At 37.1% G+C, this 25626-nt stretch overlaps 1 protein-coding gene across 3 annotated transcripts in view; it reads right to left on the reverse strand.

The window, feature by feature from the left end:
- LOC110028575 (E3 ubiquitin-protein ligase UPL1-like) overlaps positions 1–19206 on the reverse strand; it is a 54975-nt gene extending 35769 nt beyond the window's left edge. For 2 of the 3 annotated variants that reach the window (XM_020730481.1, XM_020730480.1), the window contains exons 1-5: positions 18790–19196; positions 11815–11910; positions 11534–11740; positions 3367–11328; positions 2767–3081 (exon numbers count right to left, since the gene is read on the reverse strand). In XM_020730481.1, coding sequence (XP_020586140.1) covers positions 2767–3081; positions 3367–11328; positions 11534–11740; positions 11815–11910; positions 18790–18822 — 8613 coding nt within the window. In that variant the 5' untranslated portion in view covers positions 18823–19196. Of the gene's footprint in view, positions 1–2766; positions 3082–3366; positions 11329–11533; positions 11741–11814; positions 11911–18789 lie in introns of all 3 variants that reach the window. The other variant, XM_020730482.1, reaches the window with a different exon arrangement.
- Between the last annotated feature and the right edge of the window lie 6420 nt (positions 19207–25626).

Raw genomic sequence — 25626 nt, forward strand, 5'->3', positions numbered from 1 at the left:
AACAAGAACTAGGCCCACATTGAATGAATGCTTTGGGCCAGATCTTATTAATATCATATAGCAGATCCAAAACCCGCTAAATTCATGGCAGGACCAAGCTAAACTCTTCCCAGCTCTTTCTGGTAGAACCATCACTGCTATGGCAAATGAGAAGTAGTTTTCTCATCTCATTAAAGATGACAATTGGATCCCAAAGCTCCGCCTCCATCCTAGAGAAGCTATTTTTTTGGTGGAGATTAATTCATAATGCTATACCAACTTATGATTGGCTTCATGGAAGGGGTTCAACCGAAAAATGTCCTACGCCCTTGGGTCTATGATGAAATTGAAAATTATTCACATATTGCGGCCAATTGTAAAGTGCTGAAAGAAATACTTTGATGGCTGACCCGATGGGGGCTGAGAACTCCAGATATTCATTCTCTTGAAGAAACAATAACTGTTTTGAAGCAACTCCCCTACTCTAGTGTGGAATTGCACAGAACTTATTGCTATGTGGTGCGTCATGGTTTGCGGACGCAAAACGCCAAAGTGCACAACCAGCCTTATAGGACCCTGATGGTGATGGCGGCCACCATCCTTTCCTCACTGAAACAAAAGATTTCCCCATCATGAAGCAATGGGGCTCTCCTCGACCTACCCAACTGTCAACTTCTAATTTTTGGTAAGGGTTGGATAAAGGCCAACGTTAAGCCCTTCTTGCCAAAAATCAAGCGGGCTTGGGGTTGTGATTGGTGAGAAGTTGGGAAATTTATTCTTGGGGTAGGACAATCCTTGATGCTTTGGGACAACTAAAGCGTGGAATATGAAGCAATTCTCTCCCTCAGCACTCTTTTGGTGCCTTGGATTTATGAAACTAAGGAGATCATTATTGAAAGAGACAATGCGACGGTTATCACTTCTTATCCAAAAAGAGTTTGAAAGGGAATGTATGGCAGCAACATCTTGACATTGGGCCCAACATAACTTTTTGTTACTAATTTTAAGCAAGTTTTTTTTTCCTCATAAAAAATGTAACAAAGCTGCCCATTTTTTTTCTCAACTAGCTTTGAATAGGTCATTTGTTTGGGATGCTCACATTTGTGACCCCGCATTTTTTAGTGTAGTGGAGGTTGATGCCACACAAACTCCACCTTTTGTGTAGCTTATATAGTTCTTTTTTTATCCTTTGAAATCTTAATGCTAATGCACACTTTCAGGAATTGACTATCAAAAAACCGTTGCACCAGTTGCCAAACTACATACTATCAAAGTTCTCCTTGCGGTGGCAATTAATAAGGAATGAAGTTCACATCAGCAAGACATAAAAAATGTTTTCCTAAAATAGGGATCTGGAAGAAGTGTACATGGAGATACCACCAAGAAACCTGGGAAATCTCTCTATGAGCCTAAGAAATTACCAAGGGAGTGGTTTAAAAGGTTTGTTAAAACTATGAGGTCAAATGAATATTCTCAAGTTCGAGCTGATCATACTTTGTTCACAAAACACTCTGAGGGATAATATGTTGCACTGATACTCTATGTGGATTATATGATTCTTACTGGAGATGAGTTTGTCAATGAGTTTGAAATCAAGGGCATTGGAACAATAAGATATTTTCTCGTTATGGAGGTATCAAGGTTAAAGAAAGGCAACATTATATCATGGAGAAAATACATTCTAAATCTATTAAAGGAGACGAGGATGATTGATGTAAACCTAATGATACTCCAATGAATCTCAATAAGTCTAATAAAGGGAAGGAAAGTATATATGTGGATAAGGGAAGATATCAAAGATTGGTAGGAAATCTCATCTACCTATCACATACTAGGCCAAATATTGTATATTTTGTCAAGCATTGTAAGCCAGCACAAGAATAACCCAAATGAAGAGCATTTGGAGATAATGCACAAAATCCTGAGGTTTCTTAAGAAGACTCTTGATGATGGATTAATTTTTAAGAAGGCCAAAAATAGAGAGGTAGAAATCTACACTGATGCTATATGGGCTAAGAAACTCACTGACAGAAGGTTCGCCACGAGAAAATCTGATTACATTGAGAAGTAAGAAACAATTATTGTTTCTAAAAGCAGTGCAGAATCTGAGTATAGACCACTCGCCTTGGGAATATATGAAGGGATTTGGATTCAGAAAGTGTAAAAGGGAATTGGAGTGTATCTCCAATAGGTCTATACTGATGTTTTGTGAAAGTCAAGGAGTTATAGGTATTATCAAGAATCTTATAAATCATGATAGGACCAAACATATTGAAGTTGATAGGTACTTTGTTTCTGAAAATGTTAACGGAGAAATAATACAACTAAGCAACATTTTAATGTGCCAACAAGTTTTTGATGTATTCACTAAAATTCTTCCTTTAAATACCATCTCGGAATTCAATACCAAGCTTGGTCTCAACAACATGTATGACCCAGCTTGAAGGAAATTGTGAAAAATTGGGAAGGAAGTCTTGATGGGCCGACCGGTCATCATTCGATCTCCCAAGGTATGATTGGGAGAAAATTTGGAAACTCCTTAATTAGTTTTATTCTCTTCCTATTTTTGTTTTCTATTTTTATTTCAGAATATTTCCTTTTCAAAATATTGATCAGATATATTTGGTAAGTTTGTAAATAAAGATGGATTGATTTCCCTATATAAATGTACCATACTTGTGAGTGATTTGATCAAGCAATTTTCCTCCCCAAGTTATTTCTACATAAAGATCATGATAATGTTAATAATTTATTAATTTCATAATCATATTAAAACATGCACATTACCTGAGCTACTCTTAGGAGTCGAATTAAAGATCTCAAAGAAGTTACATCCACAAGAGGCATCCCTTCAGTTTCTTTAACATTCAAGTTTCTTGCAATTGCTGAAGCTGCTCTTGAACCTATTGTTGCTCCTACACCTCTATCCATAATTGTCAGCCGGTCAACCGTCAGCCTCCTACTGCTAAGCCTTTGGCTTCCATCAAAGAAGCTGCTGCGAGCACTGTAATGGCTTGATACTCTATCCCTGAGCATTTGAGCCTCAGCAAGTAAAGCTGACGGTAATGCTGAAAGGACAGCATCAGATGATGTGAGGAGAACCTGCAAAACATTTTAAAAGATTTGCCTTACAAAAACTAAGATAGAGGAATCCACTTCATGAAAAGAAACAAAAATTGATACTTGGCCCTTGTAGATACCGTGAAAGCTTGCAGGGTGCTTCCAGCGAGGTGCCACCAATTGGAGAAATAGGCCAAAGTAAGTTCTTAATAACACTGCAGGCCCACCAATTCCCCCAATATTGGGCCGCCACAAGAGTTCCAAGTAGATATTTTTGAATTTCCCATGAGAGAAGTGTTATCCGCTACAGTAAAATGCAAATGTTACCTCTTCACGCAGTTCAGGAGGGAAGGTGGCAATAATTGAAGCATTGTCCATGTCCACTGGTTGACCATGAGCATGTTGCACATGTCCATCCCTTTGTGCTCTTTGTTGAGCCAAAACCTCAGCTTGGATATCTGGGGGAAGTGCAGCCAAAAACTCTGGATCTATCTCTTCTGCAGCAGGTGGAGCATACGTAGAAGTCCCAGCAGACTGAACTTGTTGTGAAGCCAATACTTCAGCACGGAGATCATCAGGGAGTGCCTCCAAAAATGTTGGGTCGATGCCGTTCATACAAGAAGAATCGTTATTAACAATCCCTTGATTTTGAATGGCTTCCTTAGGAAAAGATGCATCATGCATATTTGATAGTTCATCATTAGTAGGAACCACACCATTGACTTGATTCCCCATTGTTTCCGTAGCATTCATATCAAAATCAGCACTTGCCGGACTTGGACCAGCACGACCATCACCTAAAATGGGCAACGTTGAACCTGAATCAATGACTGCTTGGCTACTAGAATGATTTTCAAAGTCGTTATTTCCATGAAGACAATCACTATGGGAATCTATGCTTAGGGGACATGGAAGTGCTTCAGAATCATATGGTACATGCTGATCAACATTGTGCAAATCATCAGATGACATGACGATTTCAGGAACATGTGAAGGTATGGTGATGGGCCCATCTTCATTCCAGACAAGCAACCTCTCAGGGGCATTAAGAGCCGAAACATTTGGATCATCAATAACAAATTGCCTTGCTTCCAATGCACCCTCATTCTCAATAATTCCAGCAACAGCGTTATCTGCTTCTCCCTGAGATGGAATAGAAGGATCTTCACAAGCTACATTATCTAGCCATTGAGCTGATTCATCAAATCCAGTTTCCAGATGCTGAAATTCTCCTGGTTCAAAAGGATCACTTTCTATGCTTGCCAGTACATGATTATTGGCAATTAACAATGATGACTGGTTAATTTGTCCTAGAGAATGCCCAGATGGCCTCTGAATGGGAGGATTACTGACAGAAAGTATGCCACGTAACTGAGATACAAATTGATCCTCAACAGCTTGTGCAATAGCAGAAGCATTGGTACCTGCTTGAGGAAGACCGTCATCTGTCCACCGACTATCACCAACTCCCCTTCTTGGCCCCATTTGCAGGGAATCCACGCCAAAAGAAAAATCAATGAAATGTGGCGCAGAATCAACTAAGTTGTTACCATGTAATGTTGAAGCAGCATGTTCGGTTGAGAGACCAGAATCAAACATATATAAATGGGCTAAATCAGCACTTCCAACTGACAATGCTCCGGAATTTCTGGAAGTGTTTCCAGCGGATGGCCAAATCGAAGTACCTGTCTCACCTGACAGAGAAGGCCTCAGAAGTAATGGATGTTGGAAAGCATTACCATCAAAACATGACCTGTCAACAAAATTCTGATTACCACTTGGACGCCGCCGGTCAGCGCCCAGTGAACGTTGGAAACTGAATATTTCATCTGCGGTTATTCTCCGAAATGGCTCAGAAGCAACATCAACAAAACCACTAACATTTCCAGATCCCCTTACAACACGCAACTGATCAAAACCAGTTAATCCTTCTCTCCACCTTACTTCAATAACATGGTTTTCAGGGGAATCATCATCTTCTTCATCAATTGCATTAATGTTATATTCTTCAACCAAACCACTGTCATCATGGTCATCTACATCAGTACCAGCTAAAGACATTAAACCAGTTCCTTGAGCAATGTCTTCTTCATTGTCATCATCTTCCTCATCATCTTCATCATCATCATCATCACCATCATCCCCCATCTCCTCATCTTCATCAGCCATCTCATCATCAAGGTGTTGTTCAATCCGAAAATCCAAGCCGATGTCATTAGAATTCTGAATTACACCACTCTCATTGATTTCCTGACGTATAAATTGGACCCTATCTGTTGTTGGGTTCTCAGCATGCTCTTCCCTATTTACTCGCATCTCATGCTCAATGTTTTGACTTAGATTTGCATTATCCTGCCTACCACTATGATGAAATTCCCCTATCTGGTGCTCTTCAACTTGGACAACAGCAGTATTACGTGGATTCATGCTCTGATCATGGTTAATGCTTCCATTATTATTATTACTCTGTTCTTCCATTATTTCATGCGTGGCATTAGATCTTTTCTTATTCTGTCCATCAGACTTAAACACTCGATCACTAGCATTAGCAGCTTTTGTTAGGCACTCTAAAGCCTTGAGTATCAAATTGACAAGCTTAGGAGCATCTGGGTGGTCCAGATCTATACACCCAATCATATTACAAAGTGCTTGTACCATTCCACCATCTATCATGGTTTTGGCAATATCCAGGGAGCATCCAGATCCAGGCAAGTTGTTAGAAGAATTTTTGGATAAAATAGAATAGACCAAATCGACAAATACAAGAACGTACTTGACAGGCAACAAAATGCTTTCAGTGTTCCTTTCCAATACTGGGAAAGAAGAAAATATCTTCACAATTTCAGCAATAACTCTCCTGCGTCCCTCCATAGAACGTCCACACAGAACTACCAAGAGCCATGAAGCCTTTTCAGACAACCTCTCCCTTAGCTCATCTGAGCATTCAGTATTTTTTTCTGAAGAACTGTGGAGAAATTCATGCAATATATGGTGTATAACTCCTTGATGACCAGTGCTACTCACTTGCCCAGATCCTCGTAGAAAATACATCTCAGAATCCCGTTTAAGTACCACCCCAACTGCATGCACATACATAAGAAGCATATCACTCATCAACCTAAGGACGAATGTCACCTTCGCAAGCAAGGCAGATTTTTCAGAGAAGCCATCAAGATCCATCTTAATATCATCAACCTTCGATTTTCCTTTTTCCTTCAGAACAAACTTGTCAATTACCATTGGGCTAAAAGAGCTAGTGCTGTCTTCATGTTTTTTCATAACTGGATAACTCATAACTATTTCTAAAAGCTGATCGATTACCTGTGCTAGATTGGCAGGAACACTTTTATGACTTTTCGTACATTTAGCATTATTATCATTTAATCTAGTTTCAGATAACCTTAAGGGTTCATTAATAGAGGTTCCATTTTCAGCAGCAGCTTTGGGCTTTTCTTTATCCTTTTCCTTTGTTAACACTACTGTTGTCCTCCCTCCTGAGGACTCCAACTGACAAACAGCAACTGCTGCTCTCATAAAAACTTTTGGATTTCTAGAGATCACAGGTGCCATTGATGTCAGAAATAATCTGGGAGAAAGATGCGACGTATACCTACTATGGCTTCTAGAAAGGGTCTGCCTTATCTCAAATTCCATAGCTGCCTGCAAAGTTTGAGGATCTTCAAGAAGGTGCCTAATGATAGTGGATGCCAAGTTATCAAATCCAGGGAATATACAACTACTTGGAAGGTTGAATAGGGCAGCCAAGGTTCCATTTTCAAGGAACTGAGTTGCTATGACATATGTCTTTGTCAAGCGAGCGCAGAGTTGTAAAACAGCCTGCATAATCATTGAGCTTACTTGCTGCTTTATGAAATCACAAGTAAGAGCCATTGCTCTACGACTCTCCTCAATGCTACAATATCCAGTGGATTTCCCCAAGATATTTTCTAACAGATTGCCAGGTCCCTTTTCCAGGCAATCCGAAGGAGATTTCATAACCTCAACAGGGGTTGAAAATGGTAAGGAGGCATCAACTTTTGATGAATCAGGCAGTAAAGTGGAAAAACCATCAGAATTTTTTTCAGGAATCTTGGTGGTATGCTGCAGCATGCAATTCAATATAAGCAGCAAAGCACTCACAAATTTGGTAATTACAGCCTCTGTGTTAAGATTATTCCCCGCTAGGACATTTTCCAGGATAGCTATGATAGTAGAGACAACTCCATTTTCTGCAGCTATTTTTCGGGCGCTGCTATCTTCATTCAAAATTAAGGCTAATATATGTGACATTGGGAATAATTTATCTATGTCTTCAGAAAAATCTGTCGAGTAGTTTTTCATTTGCTGAATAAAATACAAAAGCACCTTCCCTCGATCTTTACCCTTATTACGACTGCAGAGTGTCAATAATAGATCTGCGACTGGAAATACCATTGAATCACTTCCTTGCAATAACTTTATTGAAACGTGCATTATCTCATCAAAGGGTGGTATATCTGCTCCCTTTTCTTCTGTAAATACATTCTTGGTCTCATCACCATCATCATCCTTGGATGTTTCAGAGGAATTTCCAAGTGACAAAGCAAGAGCTTGTGCGAGCTGCACATCCTCCTGAACAAATTCTTCGGGATGGTTAAACAGCCAATCTGTGGCAATTGCAACACTATTTGTGCCCACATTTCTCAAAGCATCTTCAGCTCGCACCCTGGAAAATCCCATCTCAACTATAGTAGCAATAGAGGATTCATCAATTGGGCGGGTATTGATTCGTTGGGCACTACTTCCTGCAATACCATGACCACGTTTTATGTTCCCCACCCCAGTGTAAATATGAGTGACATTAGAAACCACAGCATTGATGAGGGCTGGACTGCAGTTAGAAAACATGGGATGGGTACATAAAGGAAGTATCACATCAAGAACTTGTGACTGAAGCATGCGGACAAATACCTCCGGGTCTCTAGGGATAGGAAACAGACCAATTGATAGGCCAGTAGCAACAGGTTGAACAAGAAGCTGTGATTGGGATGGTGATGACAGAGATAACAGCAATGAAGAGTTGACATGATATTCCAACAAGTTGAAATAACTCAGCAAAGTATCAAGCAGCCATGAACTTTCGAATGACATGTTCCCATCTGCAGATGTTCCATGTTCACGTACAGGAATGTGAAAAGAAAAAGGCAATGTCCAGAGCAGCTGACTGGTAGCCTCATATGTAGTTAAAATCTCCTTAAATGTTCCATTCACATAAAAACTATTTATAAGAGCAGTATTGCATGCACGGCGTCTGTTATCAAAGACAAGTACGCCCATTGCCTCTACAACCTTTCCAAGGTATTGGCATTTGACTGACAGGGGCGTCTCAAGCCCAGCAGAAGGATGCCCAGAATAAGTAAGAGCATCATGGAAAACTTTTGCAAGAGCTGTCACAAAACTTTTGGAAGTCGGACTAAGAGAACATGATTCAGTTCTGCGACGAGAACTCAATCCTTTCACCAGGGTTGCATGGAAAGTATGGATGGCAAATCTAAGTTTAAGCAAAACTTCTGAAACAAGAACAATCGGTTTTTTCTTCTTATTTTCAACCAAAAGTAAATTATTGAAGCTGTTTGAAGAAACATCTGAATCAGATTGTGAAATATCCATATTGCGACTTAATCTGCTTCCACGTAGTCGAGAATAGTTAGGTCGACCATGTCGAAGGACATTTCGAGCAGTAGCACCAGGAATGTACGAGACAAACTCTTGTTCTGTATTCCAATGAGAAGTAGAGATGTTATGAATAGATACCGAATTATTGTATCTGAGAACTGGTGCAGTGCTTCCATCATCATCACTCTCCCTTTCTGTATTAGGAGATAATGATGCGTCCCCTATGCCAACCTCATGGTCAGCATCCTGCTTCTCTTTTAAGTCACTGGTTCGAGAAATCTGCCACAGAACCTCTCGGTAGGCTTTCCCCAGCTCTATCAAGATATCAGCATCAGAGGAACCTAATTCAGAAGCCATAGTTGTTGTTCCTTTTAAAAGAAAATTGACAAGTGATAATAATCCTTCTAGAGTTAACATGCATTTTAATACCACCATTTGCTTTTCACTTTCAACCTCAGTAAGCTTAGATCCACAGAGTGAGTTGAGCAATTCATTTGTCAACTTCAGATGTTCCCTAAAAAAGGAACAAACAGTTCCAGCTAAGGCAACAGAATACTGAGGCGAAAAATGCTTGAACGCAACAGAAATGTTTTCCCCGATAGAAACAGAAATAGGTATAGAAGGCAACAAGAACAATTTGAGAATAGCTTCAATACCTTTCTTCTCAATAAACAAGCGACATATTTCAGCATTCTGAAGAACAGTCTCAAAAAGCCGGGCAGTATTGCTGATGCATTCAGGAAGAAAAGATTCTACACTTAATGAAATAGCATCAGATGATGCATCTATCGTCTGTTCTGTGCTAACTGACCAGCAAAATTCTCCTTCACTAGATAAAACAGTCTTGTCGCCAGAGCAAGTTTCCATAGGAACAGATACGGAAGAGGCTAGAAATTCATAACAATGATGAGATTCTGACACAGATCCAACATTTGCTATTGTGTTCAAGATTTCAACAAGCATATCAACCCCAGAAGTACAAAGTGAGGATGCATGACGCAATAGCTCATCAAGAGAATTAGACAAAGAACTTGTAATATCTCCACTGAGAGCCCTTAGATACGATCTTGAAGTAAATATTTTCACAAAACACCTCAGTACATTACGTTCCCTCACAAGATGAAGACCTGCATTGTTCAAGCATAATGCATCCAAGCATTGCAGTATACACGTTACAGCTTCAGCAGAGCAAGGTACACCATTCATGACTGCATCAAGAAAAGCCTGTGGCAAATCTGCTGCATCCAGGACTGGATAACATGTAGGATCCTTGTGTATAAGATCACTCATAACAATTGCAGCAAGTGAGAAAACTCCACCGCCAAAATCTTTTGCCCTTCGAAAGATAATACACAAGCAATATGGCAACATGCTCTCTTCAGGACCATCAATTCGAGCAGAGCTACCAGGGACATAGGTCGCCAGTGATATTACACGAAGCAAAGCTTTAAGTAGTAGCCTTCGGTGATAAGAAATTGAGGCTTCAGAGCAATAAGGCTGCATAAGGATTTCACAAGAGTCGAGCATTTGTTTTCCCCTGCTATGAGATAGAACACCTTCTGCCTTTCTTTTTGAACCATTCTCAACATTCGCAACTTCAATCTTTAAGCGTGTAATTGTGTCATCAAAGCCACCCAAATCTCCGAATAATGCAGCAGAAGGATTATTGAAATCTAAAAAACCCTCTATAATGTGCACTGCAGTACTGACAAGTTGGAGATGCTTTGGCTCAGTATCCTTAAGAAGAGGTAAAATAGTTGGAATATATCCAGCCTCCTGCAGAGCTAATGAACCAGGAGTGGAAGAAACCAAAACAGAGACGAGAGATAAAAGAGCACCAGCAAAAACTATTGAAACATCACCAGAGTTACAAAGAATGTAATCTACTGTCTTCTGCATAAGACTTGGAAGGACACCACAATGTCCACCAGTCGTAACAGAGCTCAAAACTGTAGATTGGAGAGATCGATCATGGCAAAGAGCAACCAATGACTGTATTCCCAAAACCCGAATTTTTTCAGGAACTTCACTTTCATAGCTAAGCAAAGATACAAGCTCACTGATAAATTCCGGCTCATTATTAAAAAATACCACCAAATCATCAGTATCAATGCTTGCTTGGACTAGAATCATAAAAGCATATAATCGTATACAAATATATTGATGTCGGGAAGCCAACGAATTGAAAGCCCTTGCAAATCTAAATCTTGTTAATAATGAGAAGCGTAAATTATGGGGGACATTCTCCTCCTTCACCAACTTATCCAACAGCTCAAGATCATTCTCTTTACATTGACCAATTTTAGGAAGATGTATAACCTGCAAACCCTGGCACAAATGATCTGTGACACCAGAGGCCTGAGATAAATCAGGAACTACATAAAATTCAAAATGGACTGTAGAGCCAACTTCAAATGCAATAGGATCACAACCATTCATTAGAGAGCACGAAATCAATCCAAGGCCACCTTCTTTGCTCCCCCATCCCTGGCTAAAAGAAAATAGCTTTGAAGTCAATGAACTATCATGAATTGAGCATTTCCGAACAGGTTTCTTCAAAAATGCAGTCAATGTTTGAAGACTTGTCTCAACAACATCAGCATCGGTTGAAGATAATAGAGATGAGAGATGTTGCTGCAATCAAGTAGCTCAACTGAATAAGACTAAATTTAAGATTTAAGAAAAAACATAGGGGGAGCATAAATTATTAGGTGAAATTTTTCATCAAGTATTTACATTCAATAGACTGTGTCTATAAAAGAATTAATAATTGAAAAAAAAAACTCATCTGGAAAATATAAGAGATAAATTGATTACATGTAACATACTAAATGCTTACTTTAAAGGAACTATATAAGTGCTTATTTGAGCAATTATCCAATATGACTTGAGTCACCCTAAGAATTTGCAGTACTGCTTCTCTAGGGAATGGAGGATCTGCTCCAAAAAAATTGTCATCAAGTAGCAAATCCTTTCTTGGCTTTATGTACTTTTCAAAAAACGAATCAAAATGATTAAAAAGGTCAGCCCAGTGATGAAAATCTCCCTGCCAAGAAAAAAAAAGGTTGATCGGATAATTTGTAAATAAAAGGTCAACATTTGCAAGATCTAGAATCAAACCTTATCAAAATCCCAGACAAAGCCCTTTAATGGTTCTTCTATCTTCTCTAAGGTAAAAGATGTCACGCTTCTGATAAAGGATCTTATTTTAGGAGGCTGAATAAAAAATACAAGAAGTACTCATTATCAACATTTAAGGCTACTAAAAAATAATCTAAATAATTAATTTTAAAAGGATATCAGAAAAGAACAACGTTTTAATGAGATAATAGAACATGCCATATGCTCTTTGAAAAGTGAAAAACAGCACCACCTGAACATTTACTTAAAAGTAACTTCAAGACAGAGATAACTGAGCTTAAAGAGTAGATGAGATTTATTCAAAAACACAATCCTGCAGCATATCACCAGTGCTATGGTATTTGTTAGTGTTTGCCATAAGCAAATCCAAACCAACATCTTAAGGATTTTTTTTTTTATCTTAACCATTCTAGGCCATAATTATGTAGAAAAAGGTGAATTAAATCATAATTTTTTCACCTCCAATAGCACTTGTGGGACAGAAAGAGTGGCATCATATCCCAGAATGAGTACCAAGCTGCAGTAACTGCTGGGCTTGCAGTGGTTTGTTGAATCGTGACAATGATATAGTCCTTGCTCAGAAAACATAGCAAAATATTCTAAAGAAACAATTAGTAGAAGAACACATCTGATAAAGACTCGTCTTACTCAAACCAATATGAATTTGGAATGAACAAGCTACCATAAAGCACAGATGCTTCAAAATATCTTGGGTGAAAATGTTGGATAAGTTTCCAGAAAGAACAAACCCCAACATTCCCCCACACATATTTGGCACTCTCACAACTGTGTCCGAATTATTTTCTTATAAAATCAAACTCAAATACTGGCTAGAAATTGCCTTATACAAAAACGACACACACATGACACAAGGGACATGTTAAGCATTTTTTTAGTTTAGCATCTTCAAGTATGTTGGACTAGTTCAGTATTACATAAAGGTCTACATTTTGATTCTCATGTCACCGGATGTTGGATGCATCGCATGTTGCCGACTTATACTTCAGAGAGATTGTGAGGCTGAACGCAATACCCAGAACCATCACTTCAGATAGAAATGTCAAGTTTCTGATTCGGTTCTAGAGGACTCTGTGGGGGAAACTAGGCACTAAGCTTCAATTGAGTTCCGCAGCTCATTCACAGATGAACAAGCAGGCTGAGGTAGTGAACAAAAGGCTTGGAAATCTACTGAGATACTTTGTTGGGAAGAACATTATGTAGTGGGATCTGATTCTATCTCAAACAAACTTTTCTTAAAACAAGCCTGTGAGCTAGACTACGGGACGCAGCCCATTTAAGATTGTGTATGGACGCAACACACTCACTCCACTTGAATTGGACCACTTTTGTCGATAGTGGGGACGTTGAGGAACGGGTGCACGAGATTCAGAAGCTTCATGAAGAGGTTGTAAAAGAGATCACTAAGCAGAATCCCAAGTATCAAGCACAGGCAAACAAGATAAGAAAAAATATGACTTTAAGAAGGAGACCTAGTGTGAATCCAGATGAAGAAAGAGAGATTTTCGGTAGGAGAAATTAAAAAACTCAAACCCAAAGCAAACAAATCTTTCAGAATATTTCGAAAGCTGACTGACCACACCTATAAGATTGACTTGTCGGGGAACTAAAATGTTTCCACTATGTTCAGTGTCACGGGATTGTCACTGTATTACAAGGACTCAGAAGCTTCCATGAATTAAGTTGAATCTCCCCAACCCCAAGAGATTGAAATGGGACTTAGGCTGAACCGAACCGGCCGGCGGGTTACCAACCCGGCACGGCCCCGCCGCCCCTTTACCCCCTCCTCCTATTTGCCTTATTATAAATATGTTGTTTGTTGAGTTAGGGTTTAGTTTTTGATGATTTCTGATTTCTTCCTCCAAGCATTTCCCTTGCTAGGGTTGTATACGAGGACAAGTGGTGCTCTGGCTGGTGCTCTGGCCTTATCCTGCACCGAAGTGATGATTACCTCCACCAATCCTTCTGCATACCTTCTCCTCCTTGTTTTCCAACTGCCAACCCTCCCACCTTCTACTCCCTGTTTACCAACCGCCAGCATTCCCAACTTTTTTTTCACCTGCTTCCATCCGCCAGCCACTCAACCCTCCTTTTCCTTGTTTCCAACCGCTAACACCCTCTCCTAGCTACTACAGTCGCAACTAATCTGTAGCCACCCTGTGTGCCGCAACTCCTGTACATATTTCCTTGGTAAGCCGTAACCATCTAAGGACATCCCAACTCCCCGCCAGCTGCTGTTGACGGTTACACCTAATTGACCTAGTAAGATATTGGTATTGGTTTTGTTTTTCTTGTTTTGTTTGGAGTCTTGATTGTAACCTCTTAGTTTGAAAAATGAAATTATGATTTCCTTCTAGATTTTTACTAAACCCTGGTATCACACAATCTCCAAATGACATAAAACCAAACAAAAGTCCTCAAACTTAGATAAAAAAAATAAAACTTATAAATAATATCCAACTAGAAAGAAGCCTTAATTAACCTTCAAACAGTAAAATAAAATAAAAAGAGCCCACGTGCCTCATGCCAGCTTCCTGAACAGCATCCTGCATATATGGGAACCACAAGAGATCTTGGGATTCCATAAAACTGTGAGCTGCTCCCGCGTCATTATCTCAAGTTAAGAAAGACTTATTCTTCTCTAAAAACAACTTGATCTCACTCTGATGTGCTTTCCCATAAAACATCCAAAAAGATTTTCAAAGCGGTTGTTCACCATTTTTATCTAGTTACATGTCTAGATATTTTGTTCAGCTTAACTGAACTGGAACTAAGTATCTAGCTTATACCAAAAAACTTCTCAAATAGCTCAAAATTTTCTTATCTCTATTCGAAATGAGGACATGTTGAACCTCCCTCAATGGTGATAACCTAGAAGGTAGACTATAGATCAAAAAATTCTGAAACTCTAACTAGAAATTAAATATATAAAATTACTATATTTAATAATTATGATGGCATTAACTAATATTGGCTCTTCCATGTCATTACATTCTAGTATCACCAAGACCAACTCCACTAGTGCCTCTCTTATAGCCTATAAAAATGTGGCACACACATTAAAATTCTTAGCTTTATCCAAGTATTCATGACTATTGAATCCTTCAATAGTAGAAATACAATACTTAATAAATGAGAAGGTATTTTTGTGGTCATGAAGAAGAGTACCAGTCATATTATCACGATCGGCCAAAAAGGATGCAGCATGCATCCATAAGCACGACATCACACCAAACATAATCTTGTAGCTCATCTCCAATTTAAAATTTCATCAAGCATCTCCTATCAACACTAATCATATTCCACATCTTCACCAAGTAAAAGAATATAGCTAAGAATGCTTTGGCATAATAAGAATTAACTTATCATAATGTGTGCAAATACCACATTTTCACATTTATTTCTATCAATAAAGAAATTGCACATATTTTCCTTCATGGTACAATAGGTAATAAAAATATGATGAAGCCATTGTTACTCTCTTTCATGGGCTCAATCTAAAGGACGTGTCGAATTATTAGCCTATCTTCCTCGTCGGCTAGAAACTGATACCCCTTTGCTTCCTCACATTCTCCATTGTCTCTAGTGTCACTATCTATATTTTTCATTTCTTCCTACTCAGTGAAAGATATTACTCTTTTGTTTGAGCAATCAAATGCGATATGACCAAAACTGAGGCACTTTAAACACTTTATGGGAAATGTTAATGCTCTTCATCTTTTTTTCCACTATGGATTGAATTTTCCTTGGGGGAGGTCGACCTGGGTGCTCCAATGAGTATATACTCTTGCTGCCCAATACGATGATTGAACTCTATTTGAACGGTGGTTTAAACTTGATATTATTATGTTATCTCTTCGCCTTCAAAGTTAAAAGTATAAACCTTTTGTAATGCCCAATAGGATTGGAACTATACCATTTTGTTGATAGACAGCCATAATCTAACTAGATATTGGGTTATCATGTTCTCCTCATACTCCATTAATTCAAACTTCAATATAAGTTGCTCAAACTTAACAATATACTCCTCTGCTGAGAGGATTTTTTGTTGTAAATAGTGAATAATCGAGAATATGTCTTGTATCTAATGTGTTAGTAAGTATGTGTGCTTTGTCTCCATTTTCAACTTGAACCAAGTAGTGATTTTTTTTTTTTTCCTATTTTCAACTTGAACCAAGTAGTGATTTTTTTTTTTCCCATGTTGACGTAGACGCTTTAAATTTTCCTACCATAAAGACACACTCTTCTTTAACTTAATAGCGGCTAGCTTTACTCTTTTGTCAGCAAGAAACATGTCTAACAAAATGTAAGTACAAGTGTTTCTTGCTTCAAAGTAATCTCAATGATGAAACAAATGAATTTTACCAAATATAAAAAGAGATGAAGCACTCATAATTTAAAGATAAAAAAAAATGATGAACAATCATGAAGATGGGATAGATAGTGGCAAAGATTGAATTATCTTTATGTTAGGCAAGCTACAAATATAAATTCATCACATTTGCTTAGGATAATCTATTTACAAAGAATTTTAAACTTGTGTCATAATGGAACTATAGAACTAATTTGAGGTGATCATATCACATCAATCTCTTAAAATAAATATCACAATTAAAATTACTAATTCAAGAGGCTCTCCAAAACCCAATTTAGCCCAACCAATAAATAAAATTGAGCATTGATGATTATAGAGTTTAGCCTAGTCAAAAAAAAGAAAAAGCAAGCAAACAATTAACCAAAATCAAACTTAAAATGAGTAAAGGGATCAATAACACAAGCAGACCTTAATTCATGCAAAAGTAATAGAAAATCATCAATTTTGACATAATTTCTCGTTATCAATAAAGTTGAAAATTTAAGAAAGAAATAAATAAATCATAATCTAGAAAGGAGCTTAGATGGTTACAGATAAAAAATAAGAGAAAACCATAGAAGGAAGGAGAACGAGATGACCATGTTTAATTATTTTTCCATAGGTCTATATTATATCTATATAGAAGGGCCTTGAATATGCACTACCAAGCTTGAAAAATGAAAATATATTCCCATACGATTCTCTCTCTCTCTCTCCACTCCAATATTTTAGTTCCAACAATTCCTTATCATTATTTTGGGTTTGTCTCACACAATTATAATTAGAATTTGTGAAAGAAACTTTTGCTTCTTCCTTGTTTGATCCTAACTTTAGCACTTAGGAGTTTGGCTAACTTGATTAACATAAGCTCTATATTGCTTAACAAGAAAATAGTTGAAGGAATTCATATTGCATCAAATGATATGAAAATCCTCACTAGGACTGGAATGAGTTAATTGCATAATAATCCACTCATCTCATCTATCTTATTATCTTTTTCCTTCTTGCAAGGTTCATGCATTGAATTGATAAAAAACCATAATCATTTTATGTCTCTTAAAAAGTTTAACCATGCATTGAAAATTTCTGTCGAGGAAAGCCCCAAGTTGCACATAAATTCTATAAATTGCATATCATATACATCATTGCTAAATCAATTTGTCATCATAATACTATCATAATATGATCTCAAGTTGGTTTGGATCATGTTGGTATAATAGAATATCTACCTCTAGGATTAACTATCATTGTCATGGGTAATCTAGATCAGATTTCTCCAAACTCCACCCCTCAACCTATAGAAAAATAGAGAAGACAATTGTTCAATTACTTAAGCAAAGAAACTTGCAAACTCCCCAAAGAGAGTAATACCTCCAAGTGTTAAAATCTCTAGGCCATGCAACAGCCCATGAAGACCTGATGTGTAACCAATGGTACCAAAATGTGTGATCAAGACGAGCAAAATAAGTCAACCAAAAATCGAATGAGTCACTAAGAAAATCATCCATGCACCCAAGAGGCTAAATGTGATTTTATTATAGTAAAACCACTTTAATCGTCAAATGGTTACGTGAGGATGAAGAAGCAATAGGAAGTTGTATGAGAAGGAGACAATTATTAATCAAAATAAATAATACACCATTATTACTAATGTAGTTTTGCACTATAATTTCCTTTAAAAAGGTAGAAAGGCCTAAATAATTAAGAAAAATGTTCATATGGCACCAATAGTGTCTATAAGTGCTCCTATGTTAATTTGTGGAGACTGATTGTTTTTTTCAAATTATCTTATAATACCTCATCATCATAAAGAACTTGCAAAATTGCTACCAATGTTAAGAGTTCTCCTTTAAATGCAAAATGTACCAAATATCAGAAGGCATTATTTCATCTAATCAATCCATGGAATACTAAAGCAATGAATAATATTTATTCACCAATATTCATTACAAAATCCATCTAAGTAAAGGCAACTATTGTCCATAAGAAATTCAATTTCTATAAACAAATTGTTAATCAATGGTCACAGAAGGTTAAAATAAATTATTTGAATGAGATTGAAAGAGGGGGAAATTTTTCACTCGAAACTCGTAGTTCCAAGAAAGATAAGTCTTTTTATGCTCTTCTTGTACATCTGAAAGCTAAAATGACAAAATCCACGCTAATCACACCAAAACCTATCAACTTCGAACAATAAAGGAAGATTACATAAAGGAAGGACTAAAACATAAATACAGAAGGGACCAAAATATAATTACATTGAAAAAGTCACCCTGCGAAACAAATAGCATGTGAAGCTTGTAGTCATAAGGCAGTATCTTGCAATGTAGCACCGTCACTCGTATTAACAAGAATATAATTATATGATCATGGAAAGAACCAAGTCATTTAAGACAATCAGATTTAATTTAACTATATATATATATATATATATATATATATATATATAGAACACGCATGGGGAGTGGGCACAAGATAAGCCTAAGATGCAGATTAAAAACACAGAATACAACAAGAAATCTAATAATACAACGAAAGCAAGAACCAGGAGTGGATCATAGTGTTGATAATGAAATGCATACCACGTCTGAAACCCTGCGTCTCTTGTATTTCATTTTTTCAATTCGGCATCGCCAGTTTCACCAACCCGACAAGGCAAAATAAAAAGCCGGACGCCCTGACAAAATTAGGCACGCCACCCCAATCCGTAGCCTGATCAACGTTAATGAGCTGTGGGGTTTTCTGCAGCGGCAAGCCGAGAAGTTTATGCACGCGCGGCGATCGGGAGAAAGGATAGGAGATGAAGACAGTATGAGATGCAGGGTAAAATTTAGGCTCAGAATTATCGGATTCCCCGAGAACGATCGGGAGTAAGTGTCGGGGTTTAGAGGTCAGACGAAGCAATCAATCACAACATATGCAACGGGCATAGAACGAGAATGGATAGTGAAGTACATGTGTAAGAACAGGGATAAATACCAAGAGAAATGAAGCGAATTTTACTCATATATCCTCTCAAAATTGCACTCTTCTTAAAAATAAATCATTGTATGAAAAAATTATCTACCTGGACTCCAGGCGTAGCTCTACATGTGAATTCCAGCAATATAACAATATCTCACCACGCGTGTTACATCATGAAGGTTGTTGGGGGTTATTGAAGTGAAAATGTGAAGACTATTAAGGGGTTATTAATGGGTTATTATGGGGGTTAATGTAAAGGATTATTGAAGTGGAACTGCGAAGGTTATTAGATGGTTATTGTCGTGGTTATTGCAGTGACGTGAAATCGTAGAGGTTATTGGGAGTTATTTAGGGGTTGTTGGACAGTTGGAGGGTTATTGCAAGGGTTATTATAAGAGGTTATTAGAGTGAAACTGCGGAGATTATTAGGGGATTATTGAGGGATTATTACGGCGTTATTGGAGTTAATAAGCCAATAAACTCCCAACAACCCTCTAAATAACACCCGCAGTTCCACTCAAATAACTTCTACAGTGTTACTCTAATAACCTTTGAGATTCCACTTTAATTTTATTTTTTAGGTGGGCCAATATAACACACGTGACGGCATATTACTAGGAGTCCGCACGTAAAGCTACGTCCAGAGTCTGGACAAAAAAAAAATTCATTGTATGACGGCCAACAACATTAGGTGAATTTAAATTTAAGAAACGTTTATATAAAAAAAATTTATTTTCATAAATTGAAGAATGTCTTTCATAAATACAATTCTTTCTTCTAATATCTTACAGTTTCATGTTTTTTTATTAAACTAATTCTATCCTGTTTTACATCTAAATGTCTGATGGTCTATTTGGGACAACTGTAGTTTCTTTAAAGGTTGTTGCGCAGCATCTGTGCCAAAAGCTGCTGCGTAGAAGCTAATATGGAAAGTTGTGTGTCTATTTGTTTTGTACATTTATACAGCAATTGTGATGCAACAATGTATGATAAAAAGAAATTTTTGCACATGTATTGTTGTGTTGTTATAGCAAAATCGGTATAAGTTAAATAACTCGTACATGAAAACAAAAATAAGATTCAGAATCTTCAAACTCAAAAGTTTGAATATTAATATTAGAACATACATCCAATGTAAGAGTGAGTAACACAATAATCAAAATAAAAAAATAGAACTTTTAAAACAACAATTAACATTATCATAATACTAGATTTGAAATTCATACGAGCAATTTTATAAGATAACTTCCTCTTCAATGAAACTCCACATCCGATCATTATCTTAGATGGAATCATTTAGCTAATCCATCCACCTAAAACCACAAAGAGCAAAGCCAATGAGACAGAGACCACAAACCATAAAGAAAATACATTGAAGTTAAAGGGTAGAAGGTATCGGAGGAAGAATGAGAGCAAAAGAAGAAAACACTAGCAATCCTCACCATAGATGTTGGATAATAAAGAAAAGCAAGGGAAGGAAAAAAAAAACCCTAGGCAGTGTCAACTCACTTGATTGAATGCTAAGATGGGGGTAGCCAAATAATAGCTAAGGAGAAACGTGGAACGCGTGGTCGAGTCGGTATCCCCATAAGTGGGGCACATGTAAATAAATGTAGTTGTGCTATGCTAATCAAATGCAGAAAATCATGTTTTCGTGTCGCGCTGCACAAAAAAACCTAGCCCAAATGCGCTCTTAATACAATTTTTGTTATATTATATGATTGTTTATCATAAAATTTTGTATTGATTGTGGTATTGTTTAATGAATGCAAGAATTTCATTGATTATATATGTTCTATGTTCCATAAATTAACATTTGGCTATTGATACTATAAGTTGCAACATAAACAATTTGGGCTTATTTAATAAATTAAGTAAATTAAAATTATTTTTGTTTCTAAATATTTTTAAGGTACCCTGAGTTAAGCTTGAATTTTTCCCATACTAAGAGAGAAAAATCAAATTAAGCTAAACAACGAGACCATTTAAGTTTATTCCTCTATGATCTCTTCCTCCTCCCTTAAGATATCATCATTTCATTCTTAAGCACATTGTTAGTGGGTGAATCATTTCCATATTTGGATCCATTTGTTACCATTAGCCTCATCCTCATTTGAGATAATTGATGACTAAGCTCTCGTTTGGGGCTGATTATTTGGCGTGGTGCGGCACCAAACCTTGCTCCATCTTTTTTCTGTTTTGTTTTATGCAATTTCGAGATGCGGTGGGAAAAACCCATGGGACTCGAACCGCAGTTTTGACCTCCTTCCCGTGTTTCCTACTACTTACGAGATGCGGTGGGAAAAACCCATGGGACTCGAACCGTAGTTTTGACCTCCTTCCCGTGTTTCCTAATACTTACACCCACGCTCTTTATAGCCCTACCCCCCCATATCTCAAGCGACCTTCTTTCTCACGTGTCTCGCGACCGCGCTGACATCTCCCTCCCCCTTTCGCGACTGTGTTGGCCTTTCCCTCCTCTTCTCTCGTGATCGAATGGTGAGAACACTGGCATCTACCTCCCCCTCTTTTGCTTAGCCATTTTTCTTCAGTTGTTTGGATCTTAGTTAAAGATCTTCATTTTTTATGGTTTATTTTGGCTCTATTGTTCCCTGAGGATTGTTAGGTTTTCTTAAGTAATTTGAGCTATGGATTTTTAGGAATTATGCATTTGTTTTTATTTTTAGGTTGCCTGAGATATAACACCCCAAGCCATCCTCATGCATTCACCATTATTTGGCATATTGTCCATCCAATATTTGTTATGAAATTTCTTAAAGATAGACAAGATAATGTTCAAGTCAGTATAAATTCATGTCATAACACAACACAATGGTATCAATAGATAGAAAGCACCATGTCGGTTATCCATCAAAAGTACCAAAATTTCAAAGTTAATATGAAAGTATGTTGTGTTACTTGTTTATATATGAAGGCCCAGGTGTGAGATATGTAAAATACAAAAGAGTTCTATGACATGAAAGTAAATGCCCCAAAAATTTGTGATATGTTGTGGAGTAATGCTTCTTCTTTTTTTTCATAATTATATATTTTCTTGGTTTTAGAAGTTGAGAAAGATTGATTAACAAGTTTTTGAGAAGTAGGAAGCTTCTATTATTTGGCAATAAATTACTTTTTATGGTAAAGATGGAAGTGCTTTCATGCGTCAGCGTTTTAGTTTTATACTCTCTTCTTTATCTTCATCACAAAAATATAAATGAAGCATTGCACCGATGTTGTGGGTTGGGTTGGTGGTTGTGGTTGACTATGTGGTAGTAGGTTGAGGTGTTGTGGGTGTGGCTTTAGGGTGATGACTGTGATTCTGGTGGTTGTGTGAAATGTGAGGATATTTCTCATAATCGGAGTTGTGTACATGTGGTTGTGGGTTGGGTTGAGCTTTGTGGTGGTTGTTGGTTGTGGTGATGGTTGTGGGTTGTGGTTCTTCAAGGTGCAGTGGTGGTTGTGGGTTGTGGGCTTTGGGATGGTTGTGCTTTGTGGTGGTTGTTGGTTGTGGTTTCTTGTAGTGGTTGTTAGTTGTGGTGATGGTTATTGGTTGTGATGGATGCGATTAGCTTTATGGTGGTTGTTGTTTGTGGTTCATTGGGTTGGGTTGTGCTTTATGGTGGTTGTTAGTTGAGGAGATGGTTGTGGGATGTGGTTCTTTATGGTTTTGTAATGGTTGTGGGGTTAGGTTAGTGGTTGTCGTTGGCTCTGTAGTAGTGGGTTGAGGTGTTGTGGGTTGTGTATCTATGTGGTTGTGTGGTGTGGTTGGGTTCGGGTGGTGATCTGTGGGTTGGGTTCGTGGGTAGTTGTGGGTAGTGTATTTGTGTAGTTGTGGGCTTGGGCGGTGATCTGTGGGTTGGGTTTGTGGTTATGGGTGGCTATTTTTTTGTTGTTGTGCTATCAAATTTTAATGTCTTGTTTTTTTGTGCTTGTAAAGCAATGGTTAAAACTAAAGAAGTAAGTCGTTAGCAATTGGGATAGGAAAGCCAAACTTATATTTTGATACATCTGTCTTCAAGAGGTTGAGCTTAAAAATAGACCCACCATCTATTTTAATAAAGAAGGGTGGCAAAAAATTATGAATAAGTTCAAGGAAATATCAGGAAGGGAGTACGGCAGGCTGCAACTTAAGCATAAGTGGGATCAACAGAACAAGGACTAAAAATTATGGAATGAACCAAAATGGGGATCCAAGGGCTTGGGTTGTGATCCAATGAAATAGACAATAGATGCTTCAGAGGACTGGTGGACTAAGAAATTAGAGGTAATAACCTATATAATTATTACTTGTTTTTCCATTCTTTATCTCAATAACCTATTTTAAGTAATAAAGTTGTCCATTTGTTGCAGGCAGTGCCAGTCATCAAGAAATTCAAATTCAATGGCATTGAGGCTGACATTGAGGAGAATTTGGACTGTATGTTCAGTGGGGTTATTGCAACTAACACTCATGCGTTCACCCCAAGTGATCATGAGTTTGCAAGCATACTAAAGTACTTAGAGATCGAGCAGGTAAGTTGATCCGGTGAAGGCCCAAACTTAAATCAAAAGGAGTTGGAGTCCACATGTCGGTCAAAGTGGCTTTAGATGGGGAAAAGGAAATAAGAAGAAGTTGTGTTCGTCAGAAGCTAAATAACAAAATTGGTGGAAGCGTGCACAATTCAGGCTGGTACTTCACATGACACCTCCATAGACGACTTTCTCCAAGTTTTGGAGACATATCCCGATGTTTATGGGGATAAACCATTGTATATGAGCTCCTTGAAGTTGTTGGAGGACCCGACCCACAAACAAATATTCATGAAGATGCCCTCTGATCGTAGGGTCGACTATTTACGTTTTTTATGGACGGCAAGAACAATTGATTTTGTGGAGTTATTGTTTAGAGGCTTTGGTTTTTTTTTATTGTTTCATGGGATATCTGATTTGGATGTTTTTATTTCTAGCAGGAACAATCTATATGTTGCTCTGTATTTATATCTGATTTGGCTGTTTTTCTCTCTAGCACAAATCTGTAATTGATTACTGCTTTTATCAATTTATACTTGTGTTATGACTAATGAATTGTTTTTTGAATCATTTTGGGAAGATAAGCTCCATAATTTCAGATACCTCCCAATGATTGCTCTACCACTGTAGACTTCAGACTTCCCTACTAGCTTCAAGTCAGGCACATAGCTATGGAAGATAGTTCTACAGGTGCCCACAGAGAACTACAGAGAAATGTGACTTCTTCTGATGGGTTGACAATTTGATAGATTTCACTGCTGATAGTGATCTGGGTTGGATGGTATGCTTGGAGGACAACGTAGATTGTGACATAAGTCGTCAACATTTTTAAGCTAATATTATCATATTTTTAAATGTAATTTTAGTAATTTTTTTATAGCAATCTTGATACTCACTATTAAGTGAGGTGTATATCTTATTGTTTTACTATTTTGAAGTAGATTTTTGTTCTCAAGTATTAAATATATTGCCATGACAATCTATTGCAGACAATATTACTGCACATGGGCATATTTGTCATTTATCCAGAAATAGCTGCAAAATAGTTGTTTTCTAACAAAATAAACCAAATAGCTAATTAATATTCTATTTTATTTTTACAATTTTTTTTTATTTGTTATGAATCTATAACGTATTTGTTAAACTTTTTTTTATTTTTAGTAAATTTATTTAGTTTTGTTAATTATATTGAAAGGATTATTTATTCATAATAAGTCGATTGTTTATGTGATTTACATGTTGTCATTTCCTATTAGATTCAAATTAGACACCAGACTACTACTAATTGCGTGCTAAAATGCATGAACAAGGATACAACTAGATTACCACTATTGATTTCAATAATATGAAATGGATGACATCTATTCATCTTCTTTCTTCAACCAAATCAAGAATAATCACAGATCAAATCACATTTGATTTGATCAATCCAGTGAAGAATTTTCAAAGTTTTTCTAATGAAAAGGATTTAAACAATGAGAAGGTGTTATCTTAAAGTTGGATTTTCTAATTTTATATCACAACTGATTAAACTTTAAAAAGTGTTTAAAGAATACATACATAAATAATTGGTTCAATGGAATTGGTTGTATTATCATCTTCACTCGGACATGTGGCTATAATTGGGCCGAATTAAGTTGAGTATGTGATGGATTGGACTTAGTTTGGTCAAATCATAATTCCTACATGTTAAGTTTGAGCTTGGGTTGAGTATTCATATATATGTTTGTACTTGGTTTGCTTAAATTTTTTAATGATTATATTTATACTTGAATTGTTTATATTAAATTAACAAGCTAAAATTTTAAATGAATATTTTTTTATGTCAAGTTTAAAAGAGACATTCACACACATATCACACAATTCTTATGTATATATATATATATATATATAGGGAAATTTTGGGAAAGATTGGACAAGTTTTTGGTAAACAATCATTGCCT

This window comes from Phalaenopsis equestris, unplaced genomic scaffold (genome assembly GCF_001263595.1).
Source record: "Phalaenopsis equestris unplaced genomic scaffold, ASM126359v1 Scaffold000515, whole genome shotgun sequence".
In the NCBI taxonomy this organism is placed as follows: domain Eukaryota; kingdom Viridiplantae; phylum Streptophyta; class Magnoliopsida; order Asparagales; family Orchidaceae; genus Phalaenopsis; species Phalaenopsis equestris.